The 20,413-nt window shown below is 40.2% G+C and overlaps 1 protein-coding gene across 2 annotated transcripts in view; it reads right to left on the bottom strand.

The window, feature by feature from the left end:
• DOCK2 (dedicator of cytokinesis 2) overlaps window positions 1-20,413 on the bottom strand; it is a 475,532-nt gene that overhangs the window by 208,799 nt on the left and 246,320 nt on the right. For both annotated transcript variants that reach the window (XM_073620719.1, XM_073620720.1), the window contains exons 27-29: window positions 16,410-16,505; window positions 14,825-14,923; window positions 14,368-14,462 (exon numbers count right to left, since the gene is read on the bottom strand). In XM_073620719.1, coding sequence (XP_073476820.1) covers window positions 14,368-14,462; window positions 14,825-14,923; window positions 16,410-16,505 — 290 coding nt within the window. The remainder of the gene's footprint in view (window positions 1-14,367; window positions 14,463-14,824; window positions 14,924-16,409; window positions 16,506-20,413) is intronic.

The following is a 20,413-nucleotide window of genomic DNA, read 5'->3' as shown; positions in this document are numbered from 1 at the left end:
CTGATTCATATAACGAGTTAAAGCATACTTATTCAGGGGACTTTAAAATACAGCACACCAGCACAGAAAAATACACACACAAGGTTACACAAATACAAAATTTATGATACAAAAAAAACATTAAGCCAAACACATGATGTTTTATCAGAGCCACTGACCATTATTATATTCACAATATTTAACATATTATTTCACTAAATGGCAACAGTCAATGCTTTATCAGGGCCACAGGCAAAACAGGCAAAATAGGCAAATAAATAATTCACATATTCCTGTTACACCAGTAGCAAGGAAGTTTATTTATTTTTGCCATTTTGTGGCAGGACTACCTGTGGTCCTAGATGTCTCTTATACAGTAGTTGATCCATATTCGCCTATGGGACCATTTCCATTATCAGTAGCATTTTTGAAAGATTTCTATACTGTCTGGAGGCCATTGTTCTCCACATGTGCATGATGTCATTTGTAACACAAGCCTGGCCGCCACAACATCTGTAATGGTTATGTGCATTCTTTACTGCCTATGTTGCATACTTCCTGATGAAGCATCTCTAAGTGAAAAACTTGTTCACCGCTGTCATAAGGTGAAATAAAATGCTAAATGTGGTAAATGCAATAAAGGTTATTGGCTCTGGTAAAACATTATCAGGGGAATTCAATAAATCCCTGCTGACTTTTATAGAAATATAATCCTTTAAAATGGCTTGTGCCGGACTAAAAAATCCCTGCTGCCCATTTTGGTAACTTTACTGACACGTGTCAGGTAGATCTCAATAGCGCCACTTTTACGTAATGGCACTATTATTCCTCATTGCTCAAGCCCACTTGAGATTAAGATGCAGCTGCGGAAACTGGCAATTGCTTGTCTCTGCTTGTTGTCCTCTCTCTTTACAGTATGTTCTCTCTAAGGTGCTAAAATAAATGCCTGTGCATCTCTCTGCAGCAAATTACTGATGATATGCTTGAAAAATTCAGCTGCATCTTCAGTTCCAGTTTTCAGGGCAACAGCGGGATTAGTTGTAGAAGAGGAGGAAGAAGAGTGCACATTTGGTGGTGGTGCCACAACACTGTAAGCCCTCACAGTTACGCTTGTTGGCCACAGGAATGGGCCCTGCTATGAAATATTATATCAAGAATTGGAATTGCATGTCCCTGTTAAACAGGGGCAGAAAAATTGGGCCTTGTGTGGTGGTGGTGGTGCCACAATAATGTAACCCCACACAGATACTCTTGCTGGGCGCAGGAATGGGCCCTGCATTGAAATATTATATCAAAAATTGTAATTACATGCCCTGTTAAACAGGGGCAGAAAAATTGGGCCTTGGGTGGTGGTGGTGCCCTAAACAAAATATTGTTGGAAGCTAGCATCATCAAGATTGAGGAGGGATAGGATATTCACTCAGCATAGGCAGTCTTCAAGGGACAGTCTTCAAGGGATCCCACATCCCAATCAGTTATATCAGCATCAGCATCAGGTGCTTGATAGCTGCTGATCCAAGACTGATTCAGACCCAGTAACCCAGTGGATGCTCTGTTGGAAAGGTCTCCAAGTCTGCTCTTGCCCCTAGATATTCCTGCACCATGTAATGCAGACGCTGGTGATGGTTGCTTGAACCGATCAGACCTTGACACTGAGGACTGAAAAATTGTTTAAATGCACTGGTCAGCCGGCCACCTTCTCCACCGCTCTTCCTCTGACTGAACGAAGCCTCAGCAACACATTGTCCAGCACCAGGAAATTGTAATCTCCCAGGGTCTGGAAATGCATTGCACAAACCTTTCTTCAAGGCCTCCTGAAGATGTTTCATCCTCTGCTCCCTCTGCGAAGGCAGGATGAGTTCTGCAACTTTACCCTTGCAACATGGATCAAGAAGGGTTGCCAGCCAGTAATGATCCCTCTCCTTAATACCAGGGAACCTTTTGCAGGCCTTGCAGAATCAGGGAGGCCATGCAGCTTAAGTTTGCAGAGGCATTCGATTCTGAGTCCTCTGGGTCACTAAGGATCACATGATCCATAACAACCTTCTCCCAGCCACGTACAACTCCTTGGGTTTCTGGGGACTGAAAACCATGCCTTGAAAACTGCTGCTGAGTGTTATCCTCCACATCCATTCTCACACAATCCTTCTCTTCTTCTTGTGTGTTTGGTGGGCCCGCAGGATCACTATCTGGATAAAGGGGTCCTTGAGAGATAAGGAAGTCCTCCTCTTCCTCCTGCTGTTCTGCCTCAAGTGCCCTGTCTATTATTCCACTAAGCGTGTGCTCCAACAGGAAGACAAGAGGGACAGTGTCACTAATGCATGCAATGTCGCTGCTCACCATCCTTGTGGCCTCCTCAAATTGTGACAGGACAGTCCATGCATCAGTAGCCTCTGGCATGGTGAAAAGAAGCCAAGCTCTCCTGACCCTGTCCTGGTGCTATACTCGCACAGGTACTCATTGATGGCCCTCTGCTGTGTGTGCAGCCGCTGCAGCATTGCCAACGTTGAGTTCCACCTGGTGGGCATGTCACAAATGAACCGGTTGGTGGGCAGGATGCATTCCCTTTGAATGTCAGCCAGCCAAGCACTGGCATTGTATGACCGGCGGAAATGACCACAGACTTTTCTGGCCTGCTTCAGGAGATCCTGTAAGCCTGGGTACCTGCTCAAGAACTTCTGCACCACCAAATTCAGGACATGTGCCAAACATGGAACATGGGTCAAGTGTCCTGTAGTGGGATGCCTCTTTGTCCAGATTCTGGTGCAGGTCCCTTTAACTCAACTCCCCACAATCCTTTGAGCTCCTGGACACACCCGGGGGATATAAAAGTCAGCTCCACCCAGCTTCCTGTGCTCAGAGAGATCCTGCCTGATGGGACAGCAGTGACTGGGCAAGTGAGCTGTTCCCAGGTGGTGGGTCCTCCCCTGTTAAGTCTGGTGTGCGGGCCACCAGCAGTGAGCACAAGAGCACGCAGCATCTTTCCAAGCCCCAGTCACTGGAGAGGACTCTGTTACAGTCCATTGGTAGAAGCTGTCCATGAAGTGAGTTGGACCTATCTCCAGCCACCAGAACCCCCTGACCGAAGCAAGTAGAAAGCAGTGCCAGCGTGAAGTTTGTGTCAGCAGGAGGTCCACTCAGTTGACAGTTCTGTTGATCGAATGATACTATTTTGGACACGCGAGATTCTTTAGCTCTCTGCTCTATCTGTAGATTAGACTCAGAACACGCTGCTGCCACCTTGTGGACATTAGGTGAATGGCAGTATAATTGTTATTTCCTCTTTCTTTGCGGTTCATATTAATGTTCTGTACTGTATACCCAGTTTCGCACGATTTCCGGTACAATTTATGTTGAAGTTCACTGTAAAGTAAAGTAGAGATTGCACATCACCACTGGTCTGATTATTTGGCTGTGACTGTTACACTACAGTTCCTTTTGGAGGGCGGAGAGAAGGTTAGTGCCATTGTCGCATACAACCATTCCTGAAGCTTGTGTGGCGTCCACCACCTCTGAGCTTGCCCCTGCAGAGCTGACAGAATCTTTGCCTCAGTGTGGCTCCTGTCTCCTAAGCAGACCAAATCAAGCACCACATGGCATCTTTTTGCCTGACTGCCAAGTTTGCTCCAGTGACGAGGAGGGAGGGATGATGAGGTCACTGACTGCAGTGACCTCATCATCTCCTCCCTCCTCGTCACTGGAGCAAACTTGGCAGTATGCTGCAGCTGGGAAAACATGACTGCCAGTTTCTTGTCCTTCTTGGGCACCCCCTCTCTCTAGGCTCACGTCACTCCCTTCCTCAACTCGAGAACCAAAATCGGAGCCTTCAAATCGCTGCGCATCCTCCAACAGCATGTACCAGACACAGTGGTTGAATAGTTCTGGGGACTCCTCCATGCATGATGGTGGGGTTACGGAAGGAGTGACTGTGGACAAGGAGCTGGTGGAATAGGCTGCTTTGGCAGCTGCATTGGAAGGCAAGCTACTCTGAGCCTGGGTGACAGAGGATGAGGAGGATGAGGATGGCTTTATTATCCACTCCACCAACTCTTCTGCATGTTCTGGCTCAATAACATGGCCAGCAGAAGAAAAAAAGGACAAGCGTGCCCCACGGCCACCTGCAGAGGATGCACCATGCCCACGACAAGCATTGTTGACTGTAGACACAGAGGCTACTTGCCCTCTTTTAGTGGTCTGTGAGCGTCTGCCTCTCCTTGGCGGCCTTCTGGACATGATCTATATTTTGTTTTGCAACATCACACTACACTGTATTAGATACTGTGTGCACAACCAGAAGTGTAGTAGAAACTCTACACACTGTATTAGATACTGTGTACACCGCCTGCACTGTATTAACAACTGTACTACAGCTGCACTGTATTGTGTACTGTGTACACCACCAGAAGTGTAGTAGACACTGTACACACTGTATTAGATACTGTGTACACTGCCTGAAGTGTATTAGAAACAATACACCACGGAATGCACTGTAGATATAGGCTACACTGGATGCAGAATATATACTGTGTATATATATATATATTAAGAAACTGCCTGCACTGACTGAATATAGAGTAAAAAACACTGAATGTAAAGTCTATGCTAAATGCACGGTGTATATATATATATATATATATATATATATATATATACAGTCAGTCTAGTATATATATATATATATATATATATATATATATATATATATATATATATATCTCAAATACACTGCCACTAACTGAATAACCTGGCTGTTTATTCTAAATTAAGCTATCTCTCCGTCCACACCAACAACACTACACAGGGCCGCCATGTAGGCAGCCTTATATAGTGTGGGGCGTGGACTTAGTCCCCCTGAGCCATAATTGGCCAAAGGCACCCTGCCAGGGCCCTGGTATTGGCCAAAGCATGCAGGTCAGGTGCATGCTTTGGCCAATCATCATACAGCAATGCACTGCGATCTTGCAGTGCATTATGGGGCGTTCTGCGGTGCTCGAATTTTCCGCGAACGCCCCGTAATGTTCGCTCTTCATCGAATGGGTGAACACCCAACGTTCGACCCGAACATCAAGCTCATCCCTAATTACATGTCCTAAAATGGCCACATTCCTTAAAAATCTTAAGATCCAGAAAGACAATACATTCATGGTCTATATCCCAGGAGAGGGTGATGTTCTTATTGTTGTTATTGAGTCTCTGCATAAACTGTTCGAGGCTAGCAACATCACCTCCCAGATCATAAACAAATCGTCTATGTAACAACTGTAACACATAAGCTGACTAGGGGTATTTCTAAATACCATCTCCTCCTCCCAGTGTGCCATGAAAAGATTGGCAACACTGATGGCAAAACAGGTGCCCACAGCAACCCCCTTATTTAGAGGTAGAACTGGCGATCATACCAAAAATAATTTTTGTTTAAACAAAAATTTAAACATTTAAGTAAATACTTGCTGTGTGTCCTAGACATGTCTGATCCTCGGAGGGTCCATTTCAGAGAAGCCAATGCATCTTGGTAGCCAATGATAGTATAGAGTGAACTGACATCAGCAGTAGTCAGTATACTATTAGAACTACAAGTCAAAGATTCCAAAATCTGGATAATGTGTTTTGTGGCCTTGGTATCAGCTACTAGGGGCTTGAGAAAAAAGTCAATATATTGACCTAAATGGGCTGTCACTAACTCAATCGCATTCACTATAGGTCTACCCTGAGGTAGCTGGCCATTTTTATGAATTTTTGGTAAAAAAAAAAAATAATGGGAGTCCTGCATGCAGTAGGATTCAGCTATAAAGCCTCTTTTTTATTAAGAACCCCATTTCTTTGACCTCTTTTATTAAGAAAATGTAATTCATCTTTAAATTCAAAGACTGGATCTGATCTGCGTACCCCATCTTCCAGTATCTTCCAGTAGGTGGTACATTTCCTTTTTATAGAAAGTCTTATCCATAACCACTAAACTACCTCCTTTATCCGCTGGATGGGTAATAAGGTCTTTTTTCTTCTCCAAGGAGGCTATACCATTTCTAACATATACAGTAGATGGTCCCTAATCTTTTTAATATTTATTCCTTCCAGATCACTAAGTACCATATTCTTAAAAAACAAATTATGCTTGTTTTCAACATTGGGGGGTAAAAACAGACTTGTTCCTCAAATTAGAGTGGACCCCAGTATCTGATGACATCACTCTAGGCCCTGGTTTGGATATAAAATAATTTCTAATATTTAAATTTTAAATTTCATATCTTTTAAATGTTTATATATGTTTGAAATGTATTGAAATTCCGAACTGTGAATTTTAATCCCTTATCAAGGACCCTTAACTCCAGTTAGGGACGAGCCACTAATATTGTAAATACCAGCTCCTACTGAAGTCTCTTTCTTTCTTCCAACTCTCCTACCTCTCTTTTTCAACCCCCCCTCCATATCCATTTCCAGTGGGAGTATCTTGTGGTGGTCCCCCATCTCTGGGGGTAAGAAGTCCCTAAAAAATCCCCTCCCCGTGTATCAATAATATCATACAATGGTGTAAACCTATTATGTGTAGACACAGGGTCATTCCCTCGAAGATATAAACCCCACCGGTAATAATCACCAGAGGAGTTATTCCTAGGTTGCAATGATCTATCGGGTACTGAAAGCCCACCTACATTGGAATATGATTGAGGGGGCGGAGGTGGGTATTAATTCCTTCCTCTATTTCCCCATGCTCCTTCCCTATGGTTATCCCAAACGGAGGTCCAATGATGGCCCTCGGTATTATAATATGGTTTGGTTATCCCCTGATACGAGGTTCCACAGGGTGGAGGAGGAGGGGTGGCAGATTTGGGAGGAGCAATGGAAGGTGGCTGTGCATTTTGCCTAATAGGTTGAATATTACTCTGCCACCTGAAAACCTCATTGCGTTCAAAATCACCCAGATCCCTGATAAATTTCCCCTTCTTATTTTCTTGTGCTTCTCAGTCCCGCTTAATCTTATTTTTAAGTTCACCTGAAAGCTTAGTAAATTCAGATGTTTCTTTAAATGGCACTATTTTGGTTTTAATCTCTTGAATCTGTACCTTCAATCCTCTCTTTTTATTCTGTTCCATTTTAATAAAAAATCCATGAGTTCCAAACCTTTTTAATTAAAAAATGAAAACTATTTTTTTAATGAATCATCTGTAAGACCATCATGTTTTCAGTCGTTTCTCGTAATCAAGGTCCTCCAGTCCCCTTATTAGTTTTGTTGCCCTTCTTTGGACTCTCTCCAGTTCCAGCACATCCCTTCTGAGGACTGGTGACCAGAACTGGACAGAATACTCCAGATGTGGCCTAACCAGAGTTTTACAAAGTGGCAGGATTATAGTTTTATCCCTGGAGTATATCCCCTTTTTTATGCATGCTAATATTCTGCCGGCTTTGGTAGCTGCAGCTTGACATTGCATGCTATTGCTCAATCTGTCATCTACTAGGACCCCCAGATTTTTCTCCATCCTTGATTCCCCCAGCGGTTCTCCCCCTAGTGAGTAGTTTACATTTATGTTTGTTGCTTTCAAGTGCATTACTTTACATTTTTCCACATTAAACCTCATTTGCCATGTATTTTCCCACTCCATTATTTGGTTCAGGACTTTCTGTAAAATTTCTATACCCTGATGTGAAGTTATTGCCCTGCTTATTTTTGTGTCATCCACAAAAACTGAGATTGAGCTATTTATCCCATCTTCTATATTATTTAAGAAAAAAATTAATAGAATTGGTCCCAAGAAAGAATCTTGGGGCACTACACTTACCACTCCAGACCAGTCTGAGTACATGTTATTTATCACCACCCTTTGAACACGCCCCTGTAACCAAGAACAAACCTTATGGTCCACGCCTGCGGACCTCAGCTTGTAAATTAAGCGCTTATGGGTGACTGTATCGAATGCCTTTGCAAAATCCAGGTGCAATAAATTCACAGGCTTTCCCCTGTCTAGATGGCAGCTCACTTCCTCAAAGAATGTTAACAGATTGGTCTGGCAAGAACGTTGTTTTGTAAACCCATGCTGATTACTACTAATGATATTTTTTAACTTAGTATATTGTTGGATATAGTCCCTTATCATCCCCTCCAATAATTTACCAAAGATTGATGTTAGGCTAACTGGCCTGTAGTTTCCAGGGATGTGTCTCTGTCCTTTTATGAATATTGGTACCACATTGACTTTTCTCCAATCAGCTGGTACAAATCCTGTCAGTATGCTGTCCACAAAGATTAGGAACAATGGTCTGGCTATAACCTGACTGAGTTCTCTGAGGACTCTCGGGTGTAAGCCATTTGGTCCTGGTGATTTATTTGTATTAAGTCTATCTAGTCTCTCTTTCACTCTGGCCTCTGTTAGCCATGAGGGTATGCCCTGTGATGTGTCACTAACAGTACTGTCGCGGTCGATATACCTCTCCTTTTCCTGCGTAAAGACTGAGGAAAAGAAGGCATTTAGTACAGTTGCCTTCTCTGTGTCGTCCGTAACCATCCTCCCATTCTCATCTTTTATGTGGGAAATGTGCTCTGATTTTGCCTTTTTACTGTTAATGTATCTAAAAAATGTCTTTGAATTTTTTTTACTCTCTTTTTTTATGTCCTTTTTTTCTCACAAGCTTACTTTTGGTGGTATTTGATCACTTCTGGGGTTTTTATTTTTTTGCGCTATAAACAACAGAAAAGCGTCAATTTTGAAAAAAAAAAAAAAAACAATATTTTTTACTTTTTGCTATAATAAATATCCAAAAAAACACATTTCTTCCTCAGTTTAGGCCAATATGTATTCTTCTACATATTTTTGCAAAAAAAAAATCGCAATAAGCGTATATAGATTGGTTTGCGCAAAAGTTATCATGTCTACAAAATAGGGGATAGATTTGTGGCATTTTTATTATTTTAATTTTTTTTACTAGTAATGGCGGTGATCTGCGATTTTTAGCGGGACTGCGACATTGCGGCAGACAGATCAGACACTTTTGACACTTTTTTTGGGACCAGTGAATGCACTGATTACTGTATAAATGATTAAATGTGAAATCTCTGCGCTGGTCTAAATGATGAAACAGCTGCTACTCAAGACCAAGAATAAAGTAAAAAAAAAATGTATTTATAAATGGAGCGCTATTTCCTGTGTTTAACTATATAAAATGTGACACTATATAATTTATAAAGTGATCATTGTGCATAAGATAATACTTGATGGTAAATGTGCTTCAATATAATGAAAATTAATAAAGTGACTGCTGCATAAACCACAATATAAAAACAGTGCTCAAAAAAGTGCAAAATGAATAAACATTCAATAAACTTATAATAAATAATAAGTGCCTTTTGTGACTCTTATTTGTAACACACAAAGTTCATATAGTGAATAGATGCAGCATATGTGGAATCTCATTCAGGCAATCTCCTGCATATGTCTCCTTTGCTTTCAATCACTGAGCATTGCACAATGTCTGATATGTTCCGCTTGAAAACAATCACATATGTTTGAAGATATGATGTCTCAAAAGGTAAAAGTTGGCCTCTTACCAGATATGGTGGACCCCTATTACAGCGATCAAACTCGCTGTAGGAGTATATTCGCCTCTCTGGATATCACCCACTTGGTTGTCCTGCTTTCATGCAACTCAGAACTCAGGTAATTCAAAGACCAAGGAAATGGATTGCTTTCATGGGCTTTCAGCTTATGAACTGAATTCAGTTAACTGAATTACCTCCATTCCCAGTACACAAAATTTTTGTGGAAACGCGTTGAATCTGAGAATCCCTGTAACGCCACCCAACTGGTTAGACGAATGATATCGCCGCCAGATACTACAATTTTTTTCATGTCTGCAATTTCTGTCTTGTTGTAAGTGTAACCTATTATAAGCTTTTTAACAAATCCATACAGTTTTACACTGTGTGATACCTTTGTTTAATAAAGCATTCCTATTTTTCCTCTCTGTTCAATATATCAATGTTTCTAGGATTTGGTCCCAATTAATGTCATGCAGTAATGACCGCAGTTCAGAAAAAATGGCTCGTTTGAAATTTAATGTTCTTGTGCTACCCCCGTGCCTCCTTTTTCTATGTTTTATGTTAAATGTGATCATCCTAGGATCGCTAGATCCCAAGTTGTCTCGTATTTCATCATCTGAGATCAGACAAGGATCGTTTGTAATTAATAAATCTAACAGGGCATTCTTTCTAGTTGGGGAATCCACCAATTGGGACATGGAGTTGTACTGCAAGTCATTCATGAAATGACGGGCCTTTAATGAGTGCGCTGTCCCCTCTGCCCAGTCAATATTGGGATAATTGAAGTCCCCCATTATGATGACATTTGCCTGCCTCACTGCCATTTCTAACTGATAGTAGGTCCCGCTCCTCCGCCTCCTTCAGACTGGGTGACCTATAACATACCCCACTATTAATTTCCCACTTACTTCCTCTCTTTGAAGTTCTACCCATACTGATTCCACCCCCCCCCCCCCCCCCCATCCCATTCACAATGTCTTTCCTCTCTACCACCCTTGCATCATTTTTTACATATAGACACCCCCCTCACCCTCCCCCCTTATACCTTCCCTGTCTTTCCGATACAAGAAATATCCATGGATATTTGCCAGCCAATCGTGTGAGCTGTCAAACCAAGTTTCAGTTATTCACACAAAGTCTAAGTCCTCCTCATGTAAAAGCAGCTCGAGCTCCTCTATTTTGTTAGCTAGGCTCCTAGCATTTGTGTATGCGTCTCTCAGCGTTGTATGGGTGCATATTAACTTCCCCTTAGTTTGACTCGGGCTTTGTTTTCGAATTGACCTTGCATTCACCCTACAATTAGAAGTTACAGCTGTATTATCACTACTGACTTCACTATTACCCTCTGTCCTATGCTCACTGCCGGCCAATGCTTCCTCTAACTCCTTCCCCCTCATACCTATTTTAAAAACCCCTCCAACTTTATGGGCATCTTTCTTCCCACAATAGGCCTATACTATCCCCATTAAGGTGCAGCCCGTCCTTGTTAAAGAGCCGGTAGTTGCCAAGTAGTCCGTCCAGTTCCCCAGGAACCCGAACCCCTCATTCCTACACCAATTCTTCAGCCACTTGTTCAGTTCCCTATGCTCCTGTTGCCTCTCTGGTGTGGCTCAAGGTACAGGTAGTATTCCCCAGCTTTCTGATGGAAGATGCCAAATCTTCTGAAGTGTCAGAAGACTTAGCATCTGAAAATGCCTCTTTAAGATTTACTTTACATTTTATATTGAAAAATATCCATGAATGCAGCTAAGATTGTGGTGAAATGCAAAGGTCACAATTTTTTGATCAAAAACAATCACACAAGACAGCAAAGAAATAATATAAAAAGGAATTGCCAGCTGAACACTAGGAGAACATTCCACAGCTCCTCAGACTGAACCATACAAGAAATAAGTGCAGGGCAATAAAAAGTCCACTTCCTGCCAGATATCACAGATAGTCCATATAAGCCAATAATGAATCCCAGTGGCACCAGGGTGGAAAAATGGAAAACAGTAATCCAAGGTGACACACTACCACCACCAAGGTAAGGATTAGCCGCTCACCTCGAACCGATGACTCCTGTTTGAACAAAAAGGTCTAACAAGCTTGTCCCCCCCAGGGGTAAAACATACTCAATGGAGTCTGGGTCCTGTAAGCAAGCTCTATCCCGGGTTACATAAGAGAGAAGCATAGAAGACTAATATAGTACTCTATGTCTTTGTAAACTCAATTGTTTATTAAATATAAGTAAAAATGCTCACATTAAAACCACTTGTCGATTGGCATGTACACAAACACTCAGGAACATCCAGGAGAAGACAGCAGCAAGCTTTCGCTCGAGCAAGGATAGCGGCGGGTGACGTCAGTTACAGCAGCTTCACGCGTTATGTCCTATGGGACTTTGTCAGTGGGGGTGGAGCTGCCTAGTCACCCAATGTCAAATAAAGAAGAGAGTTGCCATGGGGATCACAGAGACGCCCACACCTTCTTGGCGTAAGGCTTTCTGGTCCCAGATGGAAGGACATATAATCAACATGTAGTTCAGCCTGCATATCTAGTATCCCTCCATATATAAATCACTAGAAAAGGATTTTATTCTTGAGGTAAAAGATAAAAAAATAAAACTTTATTCTAAAACAAACATCCCCTGGAACACCCAGGGGGTATGAGCGGGCTCCAACACTCAGGGATATTATTGCCCCAGGGGTGGTGGACCCTCCAGTAATAAAGGAAAATCTGTTGTTTTCCTTTCTCTCCAGGTTTTATACATGTGGGCGGTGCTCGGTGTGTAAACATTCTAAATGTAACAACAAAAGACGTAAAGATTTTTCTTCCTCAGTTACGAATAGGAAATATTAAATTAAAGACCTGATTACTTGTGATACCTATGGGGTGGTCTATATGCTGGAGTGCAATTGCGGCCTCCAGTATATAGGCAGAACCTCTAGATCACTTAATGTAAGAATAGGTGGGCATGTTAACAATGTTAAAAAAGGTGTCAGATCACATAGTGTGTCTAAACACTTTCGTAACTGTCATGATAGGGACCCCAGTGGTTTATGATTTAGGGGGGGTGAAAAAGGTTAACAAGCATTGGAGGGAAGGTAATTTTATTAGATGTTTAAGTCAGAGGGAATCATTTTGGATATTTGAGACAAAGGTATTGGCGCCAACCGGGTTAAACGTTGAGTTCGACCTTAACTGTTTTACTTCTGATAGATAATTTTGACGAGTTGTTTTTTATATTTTTGTGACATGTATATATAATAATATGTGATGGATAGCAGCGGGTGGCCTTATACATGCATAGTGGATTGTCTTTTTTGTTTTTTTACTATACTATTATACCCCCTGGGTGTTTCTTTTAAAATAAAGTTGTATTATTTATCTTTTACCTCAAGAATAAAATCCTTTTCTAGTGATTATATTTGGAGGGATACTAAATATGCAGTATGTTGTCCGCTGGCTGGACTACATGTTGATTATATGTCCGTCCATCTGAGACCGGATAGCCTTATGCCGAGAAGCTGTGGGTGTCTGTGGTCCCCATGGCAACCCTCTTCTTTATTTGACATTGGGTGACTAGGCAGCTCAACCCCCGCTGACGAAGTCCTGTAGGACGTAACACGTACGGGAGGTGAAGCTGCTGTAACTTATGTCACCCGCCACTATTCTTGCACAAGCTTGCTGCTGTCTTCTTCTGGAGTGTTTGTGTACATGCAAACTGACAAGTGGTTTTAAAGTGAGCATTTTTACTTATATTTAATAAACAATTGAATTTTCAAAGAGGGAGAGCACTATTAGTCTTCTATGCTTCTCTCTTATGTGACCTGGGATAGAGCTGCTTACAGGAACCGGACTCCATGGAGCGTGTTTTACCCCTGGGGGGGACAAGCTTGTTAGACCTTTTTGTTCACACAGGGGTCATCGGTTCGAGGTGAGCGGCATATCCTTACCTTGGTGGTGGCGTGTGTCTTCCATCCATCTTTCCACCCTGGTGTCACTGGAATCCATTTAGGCTATTCTTCGATGCATACGAATGGTAGTTTTCTGTTTTCTTCCATGTCTTTCTCGTTATGGTTGCCATTTTAAAGCACGCTGTTCTTCTAAACTATGTCTGTAACAACCCATTTTACGCAGATTTTCAGAGAGAAATGCACTATACCCAGCATGTACAACTTTTGCTGACTTCGTCCTTATATAAGGGCCACCTGTTTTTTCAGACTGAATGACCTTACTAATTGAACTCCACACTGCTACTATTTTGAACAATTTCAATTAATCATTCAGTTACACAGAATCAGCAGCATGCATTTCATGACTGTTGGGTCTGTTGGTTTTCTACTACTCTACTACATCTGCTAGTAAATTATTTGCCATGTAGAAATATAATGTATACCAAAAACAGTGATTGATCTGGTTAGTGATGTTGGACTGCTATTATTTTGAACACAACTGTAGGTAGTAGGTTTTACAAAAATATGGCCTGAAGCCTGTATCTGTGTTTTAGTCATTCGCTGATTCTATTTACAGCAGGAATGTGCCCAAAAGAACTATCAGTTATCAATTAGCTACTGTCATACTTCCCGATGAAATATGATAGAAATTTGCAAACAAGCATGAGAAGGGTCCCTGATGTTAGGGAGTCAATTCAGCATAAACTTACCACTTTTGGGCAAAGAGGTTCCCAAATATAAAAAAAAAATAGAGCAGACACATGTGCCTAGACACAGGCTTTAAAGACAATCAGCAGCCATTTCAACCAATACTAGCAATATACTAAGAATGCTTCTATAGATGCTTCTGCAGCAAGTGATAAATTCCATATATATGAAATACTTGAAAGTGAACAGGTTTTAACATTCTAAGAATATTACCTGTTTTGAACCATGCTCATTGTTATCCAGTCTGAAGGATAAACATTTTTTCCAATAAGATCTTTAAACATGATAAATGTTTCCATCAGGAAATCCTAGAAAGGAGTAAAAAACACTTTATTTAGGAAGGAAGGAAGGAACAAACATTTTCTGTAGTGGAAACAGCTAGCCGAATGACATGACTAGCCTAGCATAACAGCATCTAATTAAAATGAAGAGTAAAACTTACATTATTAGGACAGAATGTCATAGAGATCTCTATCGCAAGGGATTGTTTGCATAGATTAGGAGTTTGTCTCTTAAATGAACAGTGGGTTCTGAAAGGAGCACTTGTGGCAATGCACAAAGCACATGCGTGTAGGGTATTGTATTGTAGGATGTACTGGATATGCCTTGTGTCATTAACTAAAATATTACAGCTTGCTAATGATACACATATGATTAATGCAGGACTTACCAGTAAGTCTGAGCTTGACTGAAATATTTCAATGTAGTGAGTATAATGCTGGTCACCCATCTGGTCCAGTATTGCAGTCATGCATGCCACAAAATGACCCTAAAAATGTACAAAAAATGAACAGGGCTTCACACAAGATACATAATTATTAAAGAGAAAGTAGTTTCTGGCTGTATACTGTTGGAATGATTTATTAGAGCACAAACTGACAATATAACACTTAGCAGACACATCATAGGTAGAATGAAAAAATAAAAAAGGGAAGTTACATACGTTTATATGCCAACCACTATTCAGTATGGTAAAGTGACAACATTTGGAGTTGCAATTGGAAAACATTCTTTTGTAGGACTGTGTTTCCAACTACATGTTGAATTTTTAAAATAGAGTGAAAGGCTCACTTTAAATTACCATTATGGTCATTCAATACTTCCCGTTAAAAACACAGCTTGTATTGTGTTCAAAATAAAAAAACAGATATTTTCAAACATTTGTATATTTGCCATATGTTAGGTAGATAAAAACTTTAAAACATTTTTAAAATGTTAAACATTTCAAAACATATAGACCTGTGTGTTGCCTGTAAGTGTAATTTAGCAGTGTGCAATCATTTTGAATTGAATGTAATCTCAATTTCCTTTTTCCTGACTAACCAGAATCCACATAATCAATCTTCCTGACTAACTAGCAGTTCAATATATACAGCCTGATTAAAAAATAAGAGGGCCATTACATTTTCTAACTGGTCCCAGCGGAAGTAGAAGAATAAAAGAATCAAATTTCCTTCCTGTCACTGTCCCCTGCAGTATTTCATTAAACTACACTGGGCATGTGTAGTGCATCCTGTCCTTCTGTCCCACTGCCACTTCCCCCTTACACTTACCAGCAATTTTTGACTGTCAAAATGACAGCAGGGATTTTCTGTGTTAATACAACAGCTATGGAACCTATTGTTGTCCAAAGAATGGAGCATCTGACACAGTGTCTATAAACACTGTTTAGATGGGACATTGTTACATTTGTATTTATTCTGTTTCAATCATCTGCAAATTAAAGGGATTAGCTTCCATCTGTATGTATGGATTGCATGGGTTGTTACCGACATATGGTGAAAAGTTCATGTCAATGGCACCTTTAGAAATATATTTGCCTAGAAAAATGGTGTATTCAATTCTTATTTTACCCGAGATAGATAGATAGATAGATAGATAGATAGATAGATAGATAGATAGATAGATAGATAGATAGATAAATATATCACATTCTCCAGGCTCTCTTTGATATAAAGCCTACATGATTTGATAGTGTAAGATTACATTTACACACACAAGTAGTTTAACATTTTAGTTAGACAAACTGAGACAAACAGCAGCACAGACAGATACATGTGTGCTGCTGCTGTAACAATCACATAGCGTTTATATTAAATGTATAACTATTTCTTAAATAATGAACATACAGTAGATAGCAAAAAACTGCTGTTAAACAACTTCCAAAAATCTGTATAAAATGTACAAAAATATAAAAATAAAACTGGTCCAAGGCCATTATGATATATTAATATGTATGGTATTGATCTACTTACAGTTAATTCCTGATCTCTTTCCATCATTATGACTGTCCTGTTTACTGTTCGCAGGAGTTGGTCAGTTATTTCTAGGATATGATGGTAAGTTGTTTTCTGTTTAAAAAAATTATTTGAATATATTTTTCAATATTTAAGGATGTAGATAATTTATTGGATATGCAGTACATATTTGTTGCATAGGTGTCAAAATATGATTTTTATATCAGAAACACATTTCCAAGGTCCTCGGAGACCAACTGAAAGATACAACCTTGAGCATATGCTGGCTGTGCCTCAAGGTCTTCTACTTGTTGGATGGGCCAGGCACAACTCCCGAGGCAGGCCTCACAGAAGACCTTTGAATAAAACTGGCAATCTCCACATCTGGCATTTCTGAATTTAAACTTTATACTCCACTACTCTCCAACACTGCCTTGTTCCAAACTCTATCACTAGTCCACTAAATAACCTAATTTCCTTTGTGGTCCTTAAATCTTTTGTCTTCTCCATTAAGGCCTTGTCATAAAACAGCAGCCTCAGTAATGACTTCCACGTTGTCCAATTAATCCAGCACTATCTTTAGCTAAGGGAGATACATCCACTTCTTTTAGGAGTTCCTTAAGGCTGGGTTCACACTAGTGTGAATTGGATGTGGGTTTCCCTGCATCCAATTCACACAGCAGGAGATTGTGACCGGCTCTCTATAGAGCCAATTCACATATCTCCGCAGCGGCTCTGATGCGATTTGCACAGGTGCCCTGTACATCTTTTGGTCCATTTTAGGTCCAAATTCAGCCAAAAATTCGGGCTGAAATGGGACCTGAAACAGTGAACGAGGACGCACCAGACTCCTGCTGTGAGCCGCTGCATGCTCATATGTGAGCGCAGCCTAAAGGAAATCCCCCAGTAAAAAAAAAAAATCAAAGCCACTATTGCTCACTCATTTTTTAAAGTAGAACTATAGGCAAAACCTTTTTTTTCATTTTAGATAGAGCAAGTAAGAGTTATAACCCCTGCCAGATATTTTTTTCGTCATCTGTGTCCCATTACTGAGATTTTCCCTCACTTCCTCTCCTACAGCCAAACAGGAAGTGAGTGAAAATCCCTACAAATGTAGGGAACTTATGGACCCCAGGCTACTAGAACTAGTGTCCCCTTGGAATATTTACCTTTTATTACTTTTCTGGGACTACCCAAAATGTGAGTTTTTTGTTTACTTTCACTTCTAATGATAATGGTAAATAGGAGAAATATGGAGAATGAACCTTCTTAACGGGGGTACAGACAGCAATACAAACCGACAGTTATTCTAATCTATTTCCCCTCAATCCAAAACTAGAAAAAAGTTTTGCCTTTAGTTATACTTTATTGTGCATAATGGCTGTCATACTGATCTCATACTTTTTACTTTACTGTACATCTAGTGACTGACTTAGAACAAGCATGTGTATATCAGATGGTTGACCCTTTGTGTTTTCCTCAAATACACTCATGTTAAATTCAAAAGCCCATTTTCATAGCTTGCTGGTACCTTTCTGCTGATTACCCTCTGTGGCCATCCACCCTCTGTGTGCCAGAAGTTTGAATTTCAGAACTAACAATGTGTATAAAAGTAAGCCAAACTACATTTTTACACCTTACATATTAACTGATGGTCCTTTCCTTTCAGTGCTCTAATATTCTGATATTCAATTACATAGTTACATAGTTACATAGTTACATAGTTAGTAAGGTTGAATAAAGACACCAGTCCATCCAGTTCAACCTGAGTGAGTGTGGGTGTGTGTCTACAATTATCCCTATTTATTTAAGGTACCCATATAGCACCGTCAATTTACGCAGCGCTCCACACATACATCGCACACTCACATCGGTCCCTACCCTCAATTTCCATTGTCCATACCTAAAGAATGTCTGTACCTTGGCCTAATGCATGCACAAAACACAAGGCACATGAATAGTTTAGTATTATATTAAAATCTGCTGCAGGAATGGCAGAGGCCCTAGAGCATTTAATGGTGGGTGTTGCATAATTTTTTTGCTCATTTCTGACATAGTATAAGATAATTCCTTTATTACCATTTTTAGAAAAAAAAGACATGTATTGTGTGCAGTTCATTAGAAGAAGGTTGTGTTCTGTTTTTGTTATAAAATTATTATTTTTCAGTTATTTACTAGTTTTCAATTTTGTAATATGTATTTTTTGAATGGATGTCAGTTTGTATCTATGTCTACTTTTAGTTATCTGTGCCCACAGTCATATTCTGTCAGTTGTACATGTGAAGCTCTGTTTTAAATAGTTTTGTATGCTGTGTTTTGCCTGCTCCTGATAATATCTGATGTTAAAAGTTCAAATACCTTTGGTGTGGACTGGTTAGTCAAAAAAACTGCTATGGTGGGGGAATTGGGCATAAACTATTAGTAGTAGCCCATCATGCCCAATAAGGCCCTTACTTGTTTTATTGCATGGGACAGTTCTGCATTACTTGTAGCAGGAATTTAAGCAGACGTCTACTAATAAAATGCCCCAAATACTCAGTCCTCTTGAGGTTTGGCTGGCAAACCTGCTTCTCTAAATCAGGGCTTTTACTTATGTAAAAACTTGTGCCTGAGAGAAGGCTTTTACTCAGTGCCAGGCTAAGTTATGTACTGTATCACTATAACATCAAAGTAAGCTGTAACATAAGATCACAGAAATCTGACCATTAAGCTTTAAACTGTGGCTGAGATGTTATGCAAACCAAAATGCAATACTCTATACTGCACAACCCTGCCAGAGTGCAGGAGCCATTTCCTATTTAGCACTATTACTCAGGAAAATCTTCCAAAAATCTTTAGTGAGCTCTGGTGTACTCAAACTATCACATTACATTTGCAGTATCAAATAAAAAATAAACAAAATAACACATAAAATAAATCCTGGACTTTTTGATACTTATTACATGACTGGAAAGTGGACCTTGTCTCAGGCTTCACAAATCTTTGTACTCATAGGACTACCATCACAGTCTTTCTGCAGCCTTGTTATCTAATTAGGCCAATTTAGGTTAACGAAAGCCAAGGCCTAGGCTGTTTTTAGAAAGTCATGATAGTTGTCATGTTTTAGAAAACCTGAGGATTAACACATTGCAAGAGGATTATCTCCTAGATTGTAAGCTCTAACGAGCAGGGCCCTCTGATTCCTCCTGTATTGAATTGTATTGTACTTGTACTGTCCTCCCTAATGTTGTAAAGCGCTGCGTAAACTGTTGGCGCTATATAAATCCTGTATAATAATAATAAAAATAATATTTGAGTATTGCTTGATGTCTCTTCCCTTTCCATCTTGATTCCTTATGAGTTTGGCCTTACCACCCTCCAACACTTTAACACTTTGTCACTTAATAGTGTAGTGTCCAGGGTAATTTTTTAGTTCAGGCTGTCCATTTCATCCTCAACCAGAATTTTTTATTTTTCCAAGATTCATTTTTCCTCCAGGTTAAAGGCACAGCCAAGTGGGCTAGCTTCGCTCCCAGCTATGCCAACACCTTTTTGGCTACTGGGAAGAGCTTTTCATCTGCACCAACAATATTGCTCGATAGATTTATGATATTCTAATCATCTGGCAAGGTGATTATCAATTCCATCTCTTATTTCATCACATATTGCAACAATAACCTGTTTGGCATCAATTTTAATGCTGTTAAGGCCAAACAGTCCCTAGTGTTTCTTGATCTGGATATATACCACGACGACTCTGTAAAGATTCTGACTGAAACCCATTTAAAGCCCACTTTGGGCAATTCGCACCTACACCAGGCTAGCTGTCACCTACTAATTTGGAAGAATAACATTCCACATAGTCAATTCTGTAGGTTACAATGCAGCTGGATTGTACAATGCACAATGCACCTTAGAGGATTACGATACACAGAGTAATGTGTTGAGTCAGAATTTCCTCTAAAAAGGATATGAGTTGAATTTAATCAAACTAGCTCAAGAAAGATATTAATGCTTGTATTTGGGGAATGACCTCCCACCAC

Source organism: Aquarana catesbeiana, linkage group LG03 (assembly GCF_042186555.1).
Source record: "Aquarana catesbeiana isolate 2022-GZ linkage group LG03, ASM4218655v1, whole genome shotgun sequence".
Taxonomy (NCBI): domain Eukaryota; kingdom Metazoa; phylum Chordata; class Amphibia; order Anura; family Ranidae; genus Aquarana; species Aquarana catesbeiana.
The sequence above is the reverse complement of the archived record's forward strand: the minus strand, read 5'-3'. Positions and strand labels throughout refer to the sequence as shown.